The 21,084-nt window shown below is 42.0% G+C and overlaps 1 protein-coding gene across 10 annotated transcripts in view; it reads right to left on the reverse strand.

Moving 5' to 3' along the window:
- The window catches only part of DPP8 (dipeptidyl peptidase 8), a 76,213-nt gene that overhangs the window by 14,055 nt on the left and 41,074 nt on the right, over positions 1–21,084 (reverse strand). For 8 of the 10 annotated variants that reach the window (XR_003120204.1, XR_003120203.1, XM_025390138.1 and 5 more), the window contains 5 exons: positions 16,703–16,782; positions 9,318–9,470; positions 8,925–9,060; positions 6,058–6,203; positions 324–470 (listed from right to left, as the gene is read on the reverse strand). Coding sequence is in view for 8 of the 10 variants with exons in the window: in XM_025390138.1 (XP_025245923.1) it covers positions 324–470; positions 6,058–6,203; positions 8,925–9,060; positions 9,318–9,470; positions 16,703–16,782 (662 nt within the window). In the remaining 2 variants the exon portion in view is untranslated. The remainder of the gene's footprint in view (positions 1–323; positions 471–6,057; positions 6,204–8,924; positions 9,061–9,317; positions 9,471–16,702; positions 16,783–21,084) is intronic. The other 2 variants (XM_025390142.1, XM_025390141.1) reach the window with 1 other exon arrangement.

A 21,084-nucleotide genomic window follows, 5' to 3' on the forward strand; every position in this document is an offset into this window, starting at 1 on the left:
CAATAATTCCTCAACAGTGTCCAGGATGCTGAAAGCTAAATGGTGCTAAATTCTACCCAAGTGGACATACAAAATAGAGAGGGTATTTCTATGTACAAGTGGCTCTATCTCAGTTCTCCAAAGTTACATATAGGTAGACATGAGCTAGCCTAGTGTACATCAAGTTGCATCTTCTCTCCCACCCCTAAACTCTAACACATATACACGCTCATTCACTCATTCATAGCCCCTTCCCCCAACTCTCTTTCAAGGGTTTCACACCAAACAATGCACCAGAAAAATGTAAATGTCTGTAAAAGAAAAGTGTTTTTATGCTCACACACCATTTTATATTTAAAGGCGCCTTCAAATTTAAGCCCTCGGTGACAGGATCCCCTGTTGTCTATCACCACAACCACATAACCTAGAGAGGCTAGGGTATTCAAGCGGAAATACTTGACTCCTTTAAACCGATTATTCACCAACTGCACCTGAGGAAGAAACACAACTTCAGTTTATCATATGGAAGCATATAAAAACCCAAGAGTGGCAGGGCATTGCAAGAAATAGAAAGCTTAATTTCACTATTATTTTACCTTTAAAATGCAATTTTTAAAGTCATTTATTTTTATATTAACTTAAGTCTTTTCATGTTTATGTTGCTTCCTGCTTAACTTCACACTCAAGTTCAGGGCAATTACTGAACAACCATAGGCTTTAAAATTCTAACTTAGATATTAATTACATATAAGTGAATCAATCCACCCCATATAAAAAGTTACTAAACTGATTATTTCTACCCTGAAGAACTGTGTTATTCGAATGACAGTTACAAGGACAAATAAGAAAAACTTTCCTCTCCATCAGACATCAGACATGACTGCTGCTTGGCTTCTTCCACTGGCTACCATTACCCTTCAGAGTAAGTCTACATGTCCCTTGAGATCTTTGGCTACCTCTGATCTCATCTCATACCATTTCCCTCCACGTGCACTGTACTCTAACCTTATTGTCAACACTATCAAGTTGGTTCTAGTCCCAGGAACTTGACATTTACCGTTTTCTGTGTCTGGAATGCTTTTCTCTCATATCTTTTGCATGGCTCATTCCTTGTCAATGTTTGTAACCACAGGAGAGGTCTTGCCATCCCCTTTCCCAGCAAATCTTCATAGAACTTCCATTATAAAAAGTCATACTTTTAGGCCAGGTGTGGTGGCTCACACCCGTAATCCCAGCACTTTGGGAGGCTGAGGCGGGTGGATCACCTGAGGTCAGCAGTTCGAGACCAGCCTGGCCAACATGGCAAAACCCTGTCTCTACTAAAAACAAAAAATTAGCTGGGCATGGTGGGGAGTGCCTGTGATCCCAGTTAATCAGGAGGCAGAGGCATGAGAATTGCTTGAACCCAGAAGGCAGAGAGGTTGCAGTGAGCCAAGATCATACCACTGCACTGTAGCCTGGGCAGCAGAGAGAGACTCTGTCTCAAAAAACAAACAAAAATCATACCTTGGTTTTTTTGAAGAGATGGGGTCTCCAGGCTAGAGTGCAGTGGCACAATCATAGCTCAGTGCTGCCTCAAATTCCTGGGCTCAAGTAATCTTCCTGCCTCGGCCTTCAAGTAGCTGGGACTACAGGTGTGCACCACCATGCCTGGTTAATTTTTAATTTTTTTTGTAGACATAGGGTCTCACCATCATATCTTTTTATGTTTGCTTATTATTTTCCCTTTATGGTCCATGAAGTGGAACATTAGTCTGACATGTTCACTGGGTATCCTCACTGCCTAGAACAGTACCTAGCACATCACAGGAACTTAATACCTGTTTGCTAAATGAATGAATGAAAAAGAGAAATAGGAGAATGTTTTTTTTTTTCCATTTCTACTTTGGGAAGAGGGTGTTTGGTGGGTAAAGGTACTTGTATTTATTTATTTACTTAAGAGATGGTGTCTCACTCTGTACCCCAGGCTGGAGTGTGGTAGTGCAATCATAGTTCACTACATAGTTCACCTCGAACTCCTGGGCTAAAGCAATCCTTCCACCTCAGCCTCTGAATAGCTGGGATTAATATGTGTGCCACAGCACCTGGCTGAATATTTGTCTTTAAAGGGAGAGTGCTGAAAGAAGAAATACTAGGCAGAGAAGAACACAAATATGAACATTTAAAGAAACCCACCTCACTTCTTTGTCTGCTACCATGTATAGAAGATGGTCTCAATTGCTTGATATGAACACTTAAATATACTGCCTTTCGGCACTGGCAATCCAAAAGTCTCCTTCAGTATCAATTCTTTAAAACCTGTGTCCTGTTATCATCTAGCCTGATCTCTTTGCATTTTTATTTGCAGAACAGTGTCTGGCACATTCTAGGAAATATTGTAAGTATCTGTTACACATACTTTTGTTTTTTGAGATGTAGTCTTGCTCTGTCACCCAGGCTGGATTGCAATGGCATGATCTCGGCCCACCGCAACTTCAGCCTCCCAGGTTCAAGCGATTCTCGTGCCTCAGCCCCCGAGTAGCTGGGATTACAGGTGTGCACCACAATGCCTGGCTAATTTTTGTAATTTTAGTAGGGTTGGGGTTTCACCATGTTAGCCAGGCTGGTCTCAAACTCCTGACCTCAAGTGATCCGCCCACCTCAGCCTCCCAAAGTGCTGGGGTTACAGGCATGAGCCACCTCACCCAGCCTTGTCAAATAAATGCTTAGAAACACAGCTGTTAATAATGAAGAGTTTAAGAAACTTATCCTTGATAACTTTAGTGGGAAATATCTGTTGCTTTTCTTGTATTTCACTCTTTTCTGACCTATAGAAATTGCTGCCTTTGGTGACAAAGTAATTTGCTTCACGTTATGAATTGTGACACTATTGCTGTTTCAACAGATTTCCCCTTAGACATGAATACACACCAAAGAACAGTTTTGACCACATGAACATCATACTCTTAAAAGATTTAAACACATTTTACAATGTGATTGTGTGCTATTAAAAAGACCTAGTCCTATATTAGGGAGTCTCTTCATAATTAACCCAAATGAAGTCATCAAACAAGATGAATGATCTTCCAAGAGGTTGAAGGGACAGGGGCACTATATCATGTGAAATCTCATGGGAAAATCTCCCTGCAAACTGAATGCCAGATTCTTTTTTTTTTTTTTTTTTTTTAAAAAGATGGGGGTCTTGCCCAGGCTGGTCTCAAACTCCTGGGCTCAAGTAATCCTCCCACCTTGGCCTCCCAAAGTGCTGAGATTACAAGCATGAGCCACCACACCCAGCCAGATTCTTCTGTTTCTTCTCTTTTGACACATGGTCTCACTCTCTTGTCTAGGCTGGAGTGCAATCACATGATTACAGCTCACTGCAGCTTCAAACTTCCTGGCTCAAGCAATCCTCCTATCTCAGCCTCTCAAGTAGCTGAGACCACAGGTGTTCGCCACCATGCCCAACTAATTTTTTTACTTTTTGTAGAGATGGGGGTCTCCCTATCTTGCCATGCTGGTCTCGAACTCCTGGGCTAAAGTGATCCTCCTGTTTAAGCTTCCCGAAGTGCTGGGATTACAGTCATGAGCCACCGTACCCAGCCCAGATTCTTCTCTGGCCTCGTCAAATTTGAATTTTTCCCAAGAACATTTTGAGAAAGAAATCAATAAATCACCCTAAGTCACCTACAGCTTTTCAAAAACCACATGGTGAAATTCACTCATAGTCTTTCAAATATGACTGTTCAGTAAGTGCAAAAAAGCGTAACTGTACTGCATAAAGTATTCTAAACAATTAATTTTGTTTTGGCTGGGTGCAGGGGCTCACACCTGTAATCCCAGCACTTTGGGAGGCCGAGGTGGGTGGATCACCTGAGGTCAGGAGTTCAAGACCATCCTGGCTAACATAGTGAAACCCTGTCTCTACTAAAAATATAAAAATTAGCTAGGTGTGGTGCTGCACACCTACAGTCCCAGCTCTCAGGAGGCTGAAGCAAAAGAATTGCTTGAACCTGGGAGGTGGAGGTTGCAGTGAGCCGAGATCACGCCACTGCACTCTAGCCTAGGCAACAGAGTGAGACTCCGTCTCAAAAAACAAAACAAAACAAAACAAATTGTTTTAATTGAATTGGCTAACATTTTTAAAATTATGGTAAAATATATATAAAATTTACCATTTCAAGCATTTTAAGCATACAATTCAATGACATTAAATACATTCATGCTGTTGTGTAACCATCACCATTATCCATTTCCAGAACTTTTTCATCACCCAAACAGAAATTCTGTACCCATTAATAACTCCTGGCTAGGCACGGTGGTTTACACCTGTAATCCTAGCACTGTGGGAGGCTGAGGTGGGTGGATCATCTGAGGTCGGGGGTCGAGACCAGCCTAGCTAACATGGTGAAACCCCATCTCTACTTAAAATACAAAAAATTAGCCAGGCATGGTGGTGCACGCCTGTAATCCCAGCTATTAGGGAGGCTGAGGCAGGAGAATTGCTTGAACCCAGGAGGCGGAGGAGGCAGTGAGCTGAGATCCTGCCTCTGGAAGACAGAGTGAGACTCTGTCTCAAAAACAAACAAACAAAGAAACAAACAAAGAAACAAAACACTCAAACACTCCCCATCCTCCTTCCATCTAGTCCCTGACAACTTCTATTCTACTTTCTATCCCTATGAATTTGCCTATTATAGGTACCTCATACAATTTGGTATGCAGATACATTTCCAGATACTAAATAACTGGGTATAATTATTAATTATAAAGGGTATTACTGAGTTTAAGGATTGTATTATGAAAACACTGTAATTATATTTTAATTTCTTCCAAGGCTCAGTGTAGGATATATAATCAAGAATAAACAATTTTAAACTTTAGCAATTAACCAATATACCCATCCAAAATATATATTTTTTGATGGAGTCTCACTCTGTCACCAGGCTGGAGTGCAGTGGCACTATCTCGGCTCACCGCAACCTCTGACTCCCTAGTTCAAGTGATTCTTCTGCCTCAGCTTCCCAAGTAGCTGGGATTACAGGCACGCGCTACCACGCCCAGCTAATTTTTATATTTTTAGTAGCGACAGGGTTTCACCATCGTTGGCCAGGATGGTCTTGATCTCCTGACCTTGTGATCTTCCCACCTCAGCCTCCCAAAGTTCTGGGAATACAGGTGTGAGCCACCGTGCCTGGTCAAAACATTTTACTCCAATAGTCAAAGCATTTACTGAACAGTCATTGGCTAATACTTAATCCAGAATAAGGAAAATCAAGGTATAAACTTCTTACTGTGCTAAATAGTAATGTAACAGTTACCTTAACTAGCTGATAAAAATATTTTAATTTGCTTGAGAGATACAGCTTTAGAATGAAGAGGGAGAATTCATTAGGCTACCAAGGCTTTCTGAAAATATCTGTTAAGACCCTTTTTATTTACCAAGACATTTAATTATTTCATTTTATTTCCCAAACAAGTTTATCTACGTAGAAAGCAACATATTTACCTACTGACATGAATACCCCACTGCTCTACACAGAGTTATAGTCCATACTGCAAATTAAGGAAATGACTTAGTGGCAGGGTGCGGTGGCTCACGCCTATAATCCCAGCGCTTTGGGAGGCCTGAGGTGGGTGGATCACTTGAGGTCAGGAGTTCGAGACCAGCCTGACCAACATGGTGAAATCCCATCTCTACTAAAAATACAAAAAAAATTAGCTGGGCATGGTGGTGCATGACTGTAATCCCAGCTACTTGGGAGGCTGAGGCAGAAGAATCACTTGAACCTGGGAGGTGGAGGTTGCAGTGAGTCAACATTGCACCACTGTACTTCAGCCTGAGCAACAAGAGCAAAACTCCATCTCAAATAAAAAAAAAAAAAAAAAAAGAATTAGTGATTTATACATTAAACCTCTAACAAAAAGCAGTTTCCTGACCACCTAAACTGAATAATTAGAATATAAGCTACAGTCAGTCATTAAGAGCAAATGCCCAACAATACTCAAAATCTTAAACTGACTAGACATTTAAAAAACAAAAGATCTAAAATACATATGCATATGGCTGTATGTATATATGTATATAAATATGCCCACCTGAGGACCACCATATATGAACAGCACAGTTGGATATTTCTTTCCAGGCTGTAGATCATGAGGCTTGTATAGCATCCCATACAATGTAAATCCAGTAGTACTTTCAAAAGAGAAAATTTCTGGAGGAGTATAGTCAGGAAGAGGACCTGTGAATAGGTAACATACCACAGTCTACAAAAGAGTTCTTATGGGAGTGCTACAATCTGGGAACAAGAAAGAAGATATTAAAAGACAGCCCCTCCAACACAAACTGACCACCCCTCTTTCAGATGATAAGCTAGAATTTAAGCAAGAGTATATTCATCTTTAAAAACAAAACTAGGCCAGGCACAGTGGCTTACACCTACAATCCTAGCACTTTGGGAGGCTGAGGTGGGTGGATTGCTTGAGCCCAAGAGTTTGTGACCAGCCTGGATGACATGGCGAAACCTGTCTCTACAAAAAAATTTAAAAATTACCCAGGCATGGAGGTGTGCTCCTGCAGTCCCAGCTACTCAGGAGGTTGAGGCTACATTGAGCTGTGACTGCGCCACTGCAGTCCAGCCTGGGCGACAGAACAAGACACTGTCTTGACAACAACAAAAACCCACCAAATAAAAAACAACAACAAAACAAACATATCAAACTATTTCAGAAGCAGACACAGAGTGTTATCAATAATCCTTGGAGCCTAGGAAACGTCTATGTACAGAACTATACAAATACTTTATGCTCAATGTAACTTATTGGTTAAACCATCTATCTGGTTAGAAACAAATAAAGCTGGGTAGGGGGTGAGGGAAATTATTAGTCAATTTAATTTTTCATGGTAGGTGACCAAAAACATTTGCTTCTGATCATTAGAAAATAAGCCTAACCAGAACTCAGAAAAAGTCATTATCAGTTTGGTTATACAGACATCTCCTAAGTGTCTGTGTACAGCGGATAATTTACAGTCTAGGCAGAGATCATCACCATATTACAAATTCGGATTCTGCTTGTGGATATTAAAACACACTTATATTTTTTCGTTCTGTACTAATTTCTCTTTTTTTTTTTTTTTTTTTTTGAGACAGAGTCTCACTCTGTTGCCCAGGCTGGAGTGCAGGGGTGTGATCTCAGCTCACTGCAACGTCCACCTCCCAGGTTCAAGTGATTCTCCTGCCTCAGCCTCCCAAGTAGCTGGGACTACAGGTGCCTACCACCACGCCCAGCTAGTTTTTGTATTTTTAGTAGAAGTGGGGTTTCACCATGTTGCCCAGGTTGCTCTTGAACTCCTGATATCAAATGACCCACCCACCTCAGCCTCCCAAAGTGCTGGGATTATAGGCATGAGCCACCATGCTTGGCCTAATTTCTTAATCCCTTAGCAGAAATAGTGAATTAATAAAAATACTAGAAAAAAAGATTGGGGATTAAAGTGAATTAGAGGATACATAAAACCAGTCCATTCTTTTTTTTTTTTTTTTTGAGACGGAGTCTTGCTCCATTGTCCAGGCTGGAGAGCAGTGGCGCAATTTCAGCTTACCGCAACCTCTGCATCCTGGGTTCAGCAATTCTCTTGCCTCAGCCTCCTGAGTAGCTGGGACTACAGGCGTGTACCACCATGCCCGGCTAATTCTATTTTTTTTTTTTTTTTTTTTTGAGATGGAGTCTCGCTCTGTCACCCAGGTTGGAGTGCAGTGGCCGGATTTCAGCTCACTGTAAGCTCCGCCTCCCGGGTTTATGCCATTCTCCTGGCTCAGCCTCCCGAGTAGCTGGGACTACAGGTGCCTGCCACCTCACCCGGCTAGCTTTTTGTAATTTTTTTAGTAGAGACGGGGTTTCACCGTGTTAGCCAGGATGGTCTCGATCTCCTGACCTTGTGATCCGCCTGTCTCGGCCTCCCAAAGTGCTGGGATTACAGGCTTGAGCCACCATGCCCAGCCAATTCTTTGTATTTTTTAATAAAGACAGGGTTTCACCGTGTTAGCCAGGATAGTCTCGATCTCCTGACCTTGTTATCTGCCCACCTCGGCCTCCCAAAATGCTAGGATTATCGGTGTGAGCCACCATGCCCAGCCCAGTCCATTCTTTATGTTTAAGAAATCAAACATTTTAAACAGATAATTCAGTGTTTCTCTCATTCCAGAGACAGCAAGTGTTCTTTTATTAAGATGGCCATTACAAGTGCTTCAAAAGTTTAAGAAAGCTATCAGCTGGTTATTCTCCAAAGCTGCAGCTTCCTTGCTCAAAGAGTCTTACCAGTTCAGAATACTATTATCTTCAAGTTCATTTGTTTACCTGAGAAATCACCAAAATTTGTGAATAAACTGTTTCCTAGCTGGTACCTTGACTATTTTAATCTTATTTTCTTTTTTTTTTTTTGAGACAACGTCTTGCTTTGTCACCCAGGCTGCAATTCAGTGGTGTTATCTTAGCTCACTGCAACCTCCGCCTCCTGGCTTCAAGTGATTCTCATGCCTCAGCCTCCCGAGTAGCTGGGACAACAGGCACACAGCACCACGCCCAGCTAATTTTTGTATTTTTAGTGGAGACGGGGTTTTACCGTGTTGGCCAGGCTGGTCCCGAACTCCTGACCTCAAGTGATCCACCCTCCTCGGTCTCCCAAAATGTAGGGATTACAGGTGTGAGTCACTGCACCTGGCCTTAATCTTATTTTCAAAAAGGCCTTCCAGACTTGCTCCTGCTTGGAGTGAGAAGTAACCCATCTTATTCAGTAGTTAACAGAACAGGAGAAGCGGGATCTATCAGGAGCTCGGCAGCTCAGGGACAGGAAGTGGTGAGAGATGGGAAGACTTGTTCAGGAAATGTGAAAATATGACACAAGTTTAGTGTACTAACATATTAATCCTACTTAACGTCAGGATCGGGGCAAAAAAGAATACCTGCTGAATCCAAAATGGTGGCCCAAAATTCCTTTGTTTTGCAAGTTAGATCATCTTCAGAACTTGATAGCTTGTAAAGGGACACACAGTGTGGATTCTTCTGGTTACTATACTTACTTATAAAGAAGTCACAATGCTAGGGAAAGAAGAAACAATTACATTTTTCCTTAGGGAGGCAGAAAAGGTTATCTGCTGTTATATCTGCACTAATGATATAGCAGGAGTATTATAAGAGACTATTTATATACATAAACAATGTTGAAGTTAAGCTTTTTAAAGCTTTTCCTTAGAGAATTAGGCTTTTGCAGGCCAATTTCACATCATTCAAAAGGAGTATTATATAAGCAGAGAGTTTTAACATGACACAAAACCCTTTTTAAACAAACTTAATACCTGACTGATGCAGCAAGAATGTGAATAGCCACGGTCAGTCAGCCTTGTCACCTCTCCAGGATTTACGTAACTGACTACGTACAGATGATGCTCTAAAGGGGAGTCTTTGGTGCCTTCAAAATATACCAGCCTTCTGACTTCATCAACTTGGATCTGACAAGATAACAACAATAACAAAATCAGGGCTAACATGACCTTGGCAAAGCTAACCCCCAATTTTATTTAGAATCACTTGAGTCACTTCCTGACTTATGCCTTTTTTTTCCTTTTCTTTTTTTTTTTTTTTTTTGCTGCCACTATTAATAAACCTGAGTTAATTTTGCTTATTTATTTATTTATTTTTTAAAGAGTTGAAGTCTCACCTCTGCTACCCAGGCTGGAATGCAATGATGCGATCACGGCTCACTACAGCTTCAAAATCCGAGGCTGAAGCTATACTCTCATCCCAGCCTCCTGAGTAGCTACAAGCATACACTACCATGCCCAGCTAAGTTTCTAAATGTTTTTAAAGAGATGGGGCCTCACTATGTTGCCCAAGCTGGTCTTAAACCCATGGCCTCAAGCAATCCTCCTGCCTCAGCCTCCTAAAGTGTTGGGATTACAGACATGAGCCACCATGCCTGGCTGTTCATGACTTATAGCTAAGAATAGGTCCTGCCCTGAAGGAAAAAGGACACCTGAGTTACACACTGTATAGTTTCCCATCTGGTCAGAATGTGTGTTTTTCATAAAATACAAGAATTATTTCCTTAAAATAACAACTCTTTATAGGGGAAAAAATACTCTGCTATATTGCAGCTATAGCTATAACAAGATTATAACTAATCTTGTTAAACAGATTACTAAGCCCCACCAACAAAGTTTGATTCAGGATGTCAGAGGTGGGCCCAAGAATGTGCCTTTCTTTCTTTCTTTCTTTTTTTTTTTTGAGACCAAGTTTCGCTCTTGTTGCCCAGGCTGGAGTGCAGTGGCGCGATCTCGGCTCACTGCAACCTCTGCCTCCTGGGTTCAAGCGATTCTCCTGCCTCAGCCTACCAAGTAGCTATAGCTGCAATATAGGTCAATCATTCATACATACTTGAAAGTCTAATTTTACTATCTTGTACATTTATTAGTTACTGTTATATTATTCTAGGCTGTACTTTTTTGGTCTTTTGCACAAATTTGCAAAAGTGTTTTTTCTACTGGGTTGTGGAATAATGGAACTAAATCACAGTTTCAATACTGGTGTAGTTTACAAATAAACATGGATAAGATCTTTTAAGTCTTCATTCAGAACTCAAAAAACCGCAAGTAAACTCAATAGCTGAATTCACTTAATATTCTTCTCAAATTACAGTATGATTTCAATAAATGGCTTTCTTTTATTGTTCCTGTAAATCTTCTACCAGCCAACTCAAACAATGTTTAAGAAAATTTTTGGCCAGATGTGGTGGCTTGCACCTGTAATCCCAGCACTTTGGGAGGCTGAAGTGAGAGGATCTTTTGAGCTTAGGAGTTTGAGACCAGTCTGGGCAAAATAGGGAGACCCCAATTCTACAAAAAATGAAAAAATTAGCTGAGCATGGTGATGCATCCCTTTAGTCCCAGTTACTTTGAAGGCTGAAGTGGAAGGACCACTTGAGCCCAGAATTTGAAGCTGCAGCGAGCCATGATCATGCCAATGCACTCCAGCCTGGGCAACAGAGCAAGACCCTATCTCAAAAAAAAAAAAAAAATGCAAATTTTTTACACAGCAATGAAAACACAGATATATTTCTAAAAGTAAGTTATTTTTAAATGTCTTTCCCCCTCCAGGAAGCTGTCTCTTCATCACTAAACATATTTTTAGCATGCATAAATAGAAATCAACACAGTGGAGATTAAGTAGGCCCATATGACATACACAGAAAGCATACAAATGATAGGAAACAAATATTCATGAAACTTTACAAGTATGTGTTAATCTTTGCAAAAGATCAGGACTCTTTCTGTTTTGACCTAGCAGATGGGAGTCAGGCCTTTCAAAACTAAAAAAATAACCAGTCAATTCCTCACCACCATCGACAGTGGTTTTCCTGTTTCCTGTAACTACTTAACATCCAACAGAAGTATCATAATCGGGTGGGGGGCTTGTTAAACAGATTACTAAGCCCCACCAACAAAGTTTGATTCAGGATATCAGAGGTGGGCCCAAGAATGTGTATTTCTTTTTTTCTTTCTTTTTTTTTTTTGAGACCAAGTTTCGCTCTTGTTGCCCAGGCTGGAGTGCAGTGGCGTCATCCTGGCTCACTACAACCTCTGCCTCCTGGGTTCAAGCGATTCTCCTGCCTCAGCCTCCCAAGTAGCTGGGATTACAGGCATATGTGCCACCACACACGGCTAATTTTATATTTTCAGTAGAGACGGGGTTTCACCATGTTGGCCAGGCTGGTCTCGAACTCCTAACCTCAGATGATCCACCCGCCTTGGCCTCCCAAAGTGCTGGGATTATAGGCGTAAGCCACTGTGCCTAGCCAAAAATGTGCATTTCTAATAAGTTCCCAGGTGATGCTGATGCTTTGCACTGGTCCAGCACTTTGAGAACCACCCACAACAATAAAAAGCTCACAGGTGGCTGGGCGCAGTGGCCCATGCCTGTAATCCCAAAACTTTGCGAGGTGGAGGCAGCAGGTCACTTGAGGTCAAGAGTTCGAGACCAGCCTAGCTAACATAGTGAAACCCTGTCTCTACTAAAAATACAAAAATTAGCTGGGCATGGTGGCATGCACCTGTAATCCCAGCTACTCAGGAGGCTGAGACAGGAGAATCGCTTGAACCCAGGAGGCAGAGGTTGCAGTGAGCCAAGATCGCACCATTGCACTCCAGCCTGGGCAACAAGAGCAAAACTCAGTCTCAAAAAAAAAAAAAAAAAAAAAAAATTACAAAAATTAGCCAAGTGTGGTGGCAGGTGCCCATAATCCCAGCTACTCGGGAGGCTGAGGCATAAGAATTCCTTGAACCCAGGAGGTGGAGGTTGCAGTGGGCTGAGATCGCACCACTGCACTCCAGCCTGGGTGACAGAGCGAGACTCCATCCCAAAAAAGAAAAAGCTCATAGGCTTAAAAGTCTTAAAGCTTTACCCAATTACTGCCATTAGAAATCTTTGGGTGGGTGGCCAGGTGCGGTGGCTCACACCTGTAATCCCAGCACTTTGGGAGTCCAAGGCAAGAGGATCCCCTGAGGTCAGGAGTTCGAGACCAGCTTGGCCAACATGGTAAAACCCCGTCTCTACTAAAAATACAAAAATTAGCTGGGCATAGTGGTGGGCGCCTGTAATACCAGCAACTCAAGAGACTGAAGCAGGAGAATCACTTGAACCTAGGAGACGGAGGTTAAAATGAGCTGAGATCGCACTATTGCACTCCAGCCTGTGCAACAGAGTGAAATTCCGTCTCAAAAAAAAAAAAAAAAAAACAACTTTGGGTGGGAACAGACTTGTAAAAGCAGAGAAGGAAAAAGATAACTTAAGTCAAAAAACAAATCAAGAACAGAGGGAAAGGGCCAGGCACGGTGGCTCACGCCTGTAATCCCAGTACTTTGGGAGGCTGAGGTGGGCAGATTGCTTGAGCTCACAAGTTTGAGGCCAGCCTGGCTAACATGGTGAAATCCCGTCTCTACTAAAAATACAAAAATTAGCCGGGGGCGGTGGCAGGTGCCTGTAATCCCAGCTAGTCAGGGGGCCGAGGCAGGAGAATCGCTTGAACCTGGGAGGTGGAGATTGCCGTGAGCTGACTTGGCACCATCGCACTCTAGCCTGGAGGACAAGAGTAAGACTTGTCTCCAAACAAAGAAACACAAAAAAAGAATAGAAGGAAGGAAAGGCCAGGTGCGGTGGCTCACGCCTGAAATCCTGGCACTCTGGGAGGTCAAAGTGGGTGGATCACCTGAGGTCAGGGGTTCAAGACCATCCTGGCCAACATGGCGAAACCCTGTCTCTACTAAAAATACAAAAATTAGGCGGGCATGGTGGTGTATGCCTGTAATCCCAGCTACTTGGGAGGCTGAAGCAGCAATGCTTGAACCCAGGAGGCAGAAGTTGCAGTAAGCCGAGATCATGTCACTATACTCCAACCTGGGCGACAGAGTAAGATTCCATCTCAAAAAAAAAGAGGGAAAATAGAGAAGAGAGAAAAACAGACTAACGTATCAATGTATCACAAGCAAACATGACATGAAAGAAAACTGATAAACGTAATGGCAAGTAGTAGATGTTTAGGTGGCTCAAATAAGGATCAGATGTATGCAATTACAATTATTGGGGTTCCCTCAGCATTATGTAATGACTCTTATCCTTCAACCATCACATAGCATGAAATTTACATCAGTGTAGTTTTCTGTTTTCAGAACCTAGAATTCCACAATAAGAGTTTTTTCTCAGGTGACAGTAACATCCAAGGTCCTTCAACAGAAAAAAATATTTGGAAACAAAAATAAAACCCAAAAATTTATTTGGATATATAACAAGAAGGCCACGTGAGGATCTCAGTGGAAATGAGACTTTAAAGGTCCATCTTGATACCCTGAAGTGTTTGTTGTTGCTGCTGTTTTGAGGCAGGTATCATTCTGACACCCAGGCTATAGTACAGTAGTACAGTATTGTGGTCACAGCTCAATGCAGCCTCAACCTCCCAGGCTAAAGCAATCCTCCCCACTCAGCCTCCTTAGTTACTGGGACTACAGGCATGCACCACCATCACCAGCCTGACTTTTTTTTTTTTTTTTTGGTAGAGATGGAGTCTGCCTATGTTACCCAGGCTGACCTCAAACTCCTGGGCTAAAGCCATCCTCTTGCCTTGGCCTCCCAAAGTGCTGCAATTACAGGTATGCCCCACCATGCCTGTCTAATTTAAAAATTTTCTTTGCAGAGACAGAGTCTCACTATGTTGTCCAAGCTGGTATCAAATTCCTGGGCATAAGTGATCCCCCAACATTGGCCTCCCAAAGTGTTGGAACTACAAATTTGAGCTACCATGCCCAGCAGATACTCTAAAGTTTTTACTAACAAAAACAAACCTGGGATCTGGATCTTCATTATGTCTCCTTAATCACTTTAGAAACTACAAGTGATTTTTACAGTAGTCAGTAAACATAATCCTTCAATAAATATTCCTGTCAATTTGAGGAAACCACACTTAGGCCTTCACTAAATCTTGGCAGCATACCTCAACTGTATGTGTCACACACATACAGGATGGAGTCCCTAGGCATCTCATGAATATGATCATCCAAGTGACAGCTGCAACAAATGCAAGGTACTTCAAAAAGGCAATTTTTTTTTCTTTAAAGAATTCACTGAATTGGTACTGAGAATAAAACAGAGGGTAGACGTCCTTCCTTTTCTCTATCAATCTAAGTAAGCTCTGTATAAATGCCCATCACTCTTTGCAGGTGGTGGATTAAAGTTTAAATTTGTGGGGTAAGATAAACAGATGAATGAAAGACAATCACTACTTCAGAAGAAGTAAATGCAATTTATTTTTTATTTTTGAGACAGAGTATCACTCTTTCAGCCAGGCTGTAGTGCAGTGATATGATCATAATTCATTTGCAGCCTGGACTTCCTGCACTCAAGCGATTCTCCTGCCTCAGCCTCCCAACTAGCTAGGACTACAGGTGTGCATCACCATGCCCAGCTAATTTTTTTTTTTTTTACTTTTGGCAGAGACAGAGTCTTATATGTTGCCCAAACTGTTACTGAACTCTTGGCCTCAAGCAATTCTCCAGCCTTCATCTCCCAAAGGGCTGGATTACAGGTGTGTGCCACTGTGCCCAGGCAGTAAATGCAATTTATAATGTAGATACAAGTAGTCTGTAATAGATTTTTAAGTCACTTTTCAAACCATATGCTAACTTACAACTTTTGCTAGGCTCTAAAACTATGAATATGTCCCTTTCTCATCAATGAGCAACAATACATTTTAAAATGGTGGGCTTGGCCAGGCGTGGTGGTTCACACGTGTAACCTCAGCACTTTGGGAGGCCGAGGCAGGTGAAATGCTTTAGCTCAGGAGTTTGAGACCAGCCTGGGCAACATGGCGGAACCCTGTCTACAAAAAATACAAAAATTAGCTGGGTGTGGTGGTGTGTGCCTGTAGTCTCAGCTACCCAGCTGCTGAGGTGGGAGGATGGCTTGAGCCCAGGAGGCAGAGGTTGTAGTGAGCCAAGATTGTGCCACTGCACTCCAGCCTAAGCAACAAAGTCAGACCCTGTCTCAAAAAAGAAAAGAAAATGGTGAGCAGGACACGGTGGCTCACGCCTGGGAGGTGGCAAGGTGGGAGGATCCTTTGAGCCTGGGAGTTCAAGACCAGCATGGCCAACATGGCGAAATCCTGTCTCTCCTAAAAATACAAAAATTAGCCGGGCATGGTGGTGTATGCCTGTAATCCCAGCTACTCGGGAGGCTGAAGCAGCAGAATTGCTTGAACCAAGGAGGTGGAAGTTGCAGTAAGCCAAGATCATGCCACTGCACTCCAACCTGGGCTACAGAGTGAGACTCCATCTCAAAAAAAAAAAAAAAAAAGAAAAAGAAAATAGAGAAGAGAGAAAGACAAACTAACGTATCACAAGTACACATGACATGAAAGAAAACTGATAAACGTAGGGGCAAGTAGTAGATGTTTAGGTGTAGTAGATGTTTAGGTTTGAGACCAGTCCAGTCAATATATATGAGACCCTATCTCTACCAAAAATTTAAAAATTAGCTTGTGGTGGTGTACACCCGTAGTCCCAGCTACTCCAGGGGCTGAAGTGGGTGGATCGTCAGCCTGGGAGGTTGAGACTGCAGTGAGCCATGATTGTGCCCTGCACTACAGCCAGGGTGACAGAGCAAGACCCTGTCTCACAAAAAAGAAAAGAAAAGAACCTTTAGGAACACATCTATAAAAGGGCTATAAAATAAATGAGATTTATAATTTAAACTAAGATTATTTCTTTTCAACAATGTGAGTAATTTTAGGCCCTAACTTAGTATTTTAAAAATACTGGGGTTGGCTGGGCACAGTGGCTCATGCCCTGTAAAGTGAGGCCGAGGCGGGCAGATCACGAGGTCAGGAGTTTGAGACCAGCCTGACCAACATGGTGAAACTCCGTCTCTACTAAAAATACAAAAGTTAGCCGGGTGTGGTGGCACCTGCCTATAATCCCAGCTACTTGGGAGGCAGAGGCAGGAGAACTGCTTGAACCTGGGAGGCGGAAGTTGCAGTGAGCTGAGATCACCCCATTCATTGCACTCCAGCTCTGGGCGACAGAGCAAGACTCTGTCTCGGAAAAAAAAATACCGGGGTCATATTAAATTACACTCATTTTTAGCACTGCATTCACACAGTAATACTGACCAAACATATCAGTAGAATAAAATAACATACATTAGATCCATGCCGGCCAAGAACTTCCCATTCACCACTGGTAATTGCTATCTCCTCTTTGATAGGACACTTGAAATCACCTGAAGATAAATATAATTATAATTCAGTACATTATACCAGACTATTAGCAAACGAAACAATTAAGAACAGTACTCTAAGCTCTTTTTTCCAAAAAGTTATGTCTGGAGTAATAAAAATGTTTTTGAACTAGACAGAGGTTACACAGCATTGTGAATGTACTAAATGCCACTGCATTGCTTATTTTTATTTTTTTTTTTTTTTGGAGACAGTGTCTCACTCTGTTCCTGAGGCTGGAGTGCAGCAGCATGATTACAGCTCACTGCAGCCTTCGCCTCTTAGGCTCAAGCTTTCCTCCTACCTCAGCCTCCTGAGTAGCTAGGACTAGACACCACTAAACCCAGCAAATTATTATTTTTGGTAGCAATGAGGTCTCACTATATTGCCCACGCTGGTCTTGAACTGCTGGCCTAAAGCCCTCCCGCCTTGGCCTCTCAAAATACTGGGATTACAGGCATGGGCCTGAATTGTTTATTTTTATATGGTTAACTTAATGTTTTATGAATTTCACTTCAATAAAAAAAACTCTACAGTTAAAAAAAAAAATCCAAGTTATGAGTCTTTACAATAATTGGAATAATAATGGAATGATCTATTTAGATAATGCAAAAATAGCAAAAGAGATTTTTTGGCAAAGCCAGAAGAAAACTCAAAAGCACCTGTATTCTTGAACCTTTGGTTAGACAAACAAAGAAGTCTAATGGATTGACAAAGCATTTCTTTTCTTTTTGTTTTTTTTCCATAACTTGTTTCTGTTGATTCTTTTTTTCTTTTTGTAAAACTTTCCCAAGATATTTTCAGATTTAAAAATAAATAAAGTCAGTGTTAAAGGTGCTGGTCAGCCTTCTTACTTGTACCCTTGTACCTTAGACACTGGGGTAAAAAAGGAGGTCCAGGGCAATGCAGTGATATTTCTGCCAGGATACTCCCCCCAACCCCAAACTCAGTAGTTAGTTGAACGTATGACATTTACAGGCTAGAGAGACCCAAATACCTCTATTCCACCCCAGTGCTAGGTAGAAGTTGGGTCGGCTGCTGCCCCGAGCCAGCTTTATCTTCTGAGTGTGAGCTTTGGAGGAACAGGAGAACTGGCTCTTGGCCACTGTGAGGCGTACAGCTTTGCCACTCAAATATATGTTATTATGGCATTCAGGGAGCCAGGGTCCAGAGCTGCAGGGCTGGAGTCCCTGTCTCACTCCCACAAAGACCATCACACGACTGGCCATAAAGGCATTAAAACCAGCCTGGTGCAATCCATCCCCAGGCACTGAGTTAGGACTGGCTTGACCCCCTGGCACTTCTGAGGTAGCCATATCAGCTATTTCAATAAGGCATTTCTTCTAAAAGTGCAACAAACTATTTAAAACCCACAAAAGAAAATGTTTAATACAATTGTTCTTCATTTGCCAAACAATTACCCAGGTAAGTGTTTACCATAGTAAATGTCAACATGTCCCATTCGTTTTGTTTTTGTTTTCTTCCTGTTCTGCTCTGTCGCCCAGGCTACAGTGCAGTGGCACGATCACAGCTCATTGCAGCCTTGACCTCCCCAGGCTCAGGTGATCCTCCCACCTCAACCTCCCAAGTAGCTAGGACTACAGGCTCATGCCACCACACTTGGTTAGTTTTTTTTTTTTTTTTGTCTTTTTTTGTAGAGACAGGGTTTTGCCATGTTGCCTAGGCTAGTCTCAAACTCCTGGACTCAAACAATCTGCCTGCCTCAGCCTCCCAAAGTGTTGAGATTATAGGCGTGAGCCACCACACCCAGCATTCATTTGTTTTTATGAGCGTTTGTCTTGACAAGGCTCTCTCAGTGGCCTATAGGAACAGCTTAAAAAGGGAAAATCATTTCTCTTTTCCTCACTGCTTGTATCTATTGCTGTGGGGAGTGACAGCTGATGACAGGCCTAGGAGGAGAGACAGTACTAGTGACTTTCCTAGGCTTTCACGTAAGTTTTTTAAAAAATTGTAAACTCAAGGAGCACAAAAAAATTAAAAAATCAATTTAGTACTTTAAATACTATAGACAGAAATTACAAGATTAACATAGATAAATACTAACTATTTTACATTACAGCTCTTAAGAAAGCAAAGAGGAGGAAGAAGGAAATGAAGTAGATATGAAGGTAAAGGAGGATGACTTGCAGCAAGAAAGACTAAGATGGCTATTATTTAAAAAGCAGAATATAACAAGTATCATCCAGAATGTAGACAAATTAAAACCCTGTGCACTGTTAGTGGGAATGTAAAATGGGGCAGCGGTAGCCACGACCATTGGTGTTTCAATGATGTAGCTCCTATGGAAAACAGTATGGTAGCCCCTCAAAAAACTGAAAATAGAATTACCGTATGATCCAGAAATTCCACTTTTGAGTACATACCCAAAAGAACTGAAAGCAGAGACAGGAACAGATACTTGTACACCCATGTCCACAGCAGCATTATTCACAATAGCCAAAAGGTGGAACCAATCCCCCAGTGCCGATGAACAGATAAACAAAACGTGGTATATACGTACAACGAAATCTTACTCAGCCCTAAAAAGGAAGGAAATCCTGACATGCACTACAAAATGGATGAAACTTGAGGGTATTATGGTAAGTAAATAAGCCAGTCAAAAAAAGGACAAAAACTGTATGACTCCACTTAAATAAGACATCTAGAGTAGTTACATTCACAGAGACAGAAAGTGGCTGCCAGAGGCTGGGGGTAAGGGGGTAATAGAAAGTGACTGTTTAATGGGTAGTTTCAGTTTTGGAAGATGAAAAAAATTCTGGAGACTGATGGTGGTGATGGTTGCACAATATGAACATAATCAGCTGGGTGCGGTGGCTCACGCTTGTAATCCCAGCATTTTGGAAGGCCAAGGCTGGTGAATCACATGAGGTCAGGAGTTTGAGACCAGCTCGGCCAACATAGTGAAACCCTGTCTCTACTAAAAATACAAAAATTAGCCAGGTATGGTGGCGCACGCCTGTAATTCCAGCTACTCAGGAGGCTGAGGTAGAAGAATTGCTTGAACCTGGGAGGCTGAGGTTGCAGTGAGCTGAGATAGCACCACTGCACTCCAGCCTGGGTGACAGAGTGGGACTCTGTCTCAAAAAAATAAATTAATTAATTAAAAAAATATATAAATATACTCAATGTCACTAAACTATACCCTTAAAAATGGAAAAATGGTCACAATGCTAAATCTTGTTATGTACATTTTTCCACAAAAAATTTTTTTTTTTTTTTGAGAGGGAGTCTCCTGCTTGTCACCAAGGCTGGAGTGCAGTGGCGCGATCTCAGCTCACTGCAAGCTCTGCCTCCTGGGTTCACGCCATTCTCCTGCCTCAGCCTCCTGAGTAGCCGGGACTACAGGCACCTGCCACCATGCCCACCTTTTTTTTTTTTTTGTATTTTTAGTAGACACAGGGTTTCACCGTGTTAGCTAGGATGGTCTCGATCTCCTGACCTTGTGATCCACCCGCCTTGGCCTCCCAAAGTGCTGAGATTACAGGCATGAGCCACCACGCTCGGCCCTCTTCCACAATTTTTAAAAAGGGCCATGCTGAATCTGTTAAGTTACAAATGGAGTTAAGCATACAACATAACTTACCATAAAGTGCCTCCTATTCTAAAACAAACTATATTATTACAGTTGAGAACTGTAACTTGGTTTTAGGAAAACCCAGGAAAAGTGTTCTATGTACCCATTCACTTTTTCTACGCTTATGCATCCATTCTGAATCATATTTTCCAGATGAAAAACCACCACTTAAGGAAAACCACCTTTTTTTTTTTTTTTTTTTTGAGACGGTGTCTAGCTCTGTCGCCCAGGCTAGAATGCAGTGGTGCGATCTCGGCTCACTACAAGCTCCGCCTCCCGGGTTCATGCCATTCTCCTGCCTAAGCTTCCCAAGTATCTGGGACTACAGGCGCCCGACACCGCGCCTGGCTAATGTTTTGTATTTTTAGTAGAGATGGGGTTTCACCATGTTAGCCAGGATGGTCTGGATCTCCTGACCTAGTGATCCGCCCGCCTCAGTCTCCCAAAGTGCTGGGATTACAGGCGTGAACCACCGTGCTCGACAGGAAAACCACTTTTTAAAGAAAAATTAACTTCAGCTGATATAATATTTAATTTTACTTTGGGCAACATAATTATATCAATCCAAAGACCTATAACTATAAATTAACTCCAGTGTAGATGTGCACAGTATAAGAAACACCTAGTGTGTAAAAATATCTAATAATTACATAACATTTAAAAAATAGTGTTGTCTTTTTTTTTTTCTTTTGAGACGGAGTCTTGCTGTGTC

The sequence above is a fragment of the Theropithecus gelada genome, chromosome 7a (genome assembly GCF_003255815.1).
Source record: "Theropithecus gelada isolate Dixy chromosome 7a, Tgel_1.0, whole genome shotgun sequence".
In the NCBI taxonomy this organism is placed as follows: Eukaryota; Metazoa; Chordata; class Mammalia; order Primates; family Cercopithecidae; genus Theropithecus; species Theropithecus gelada.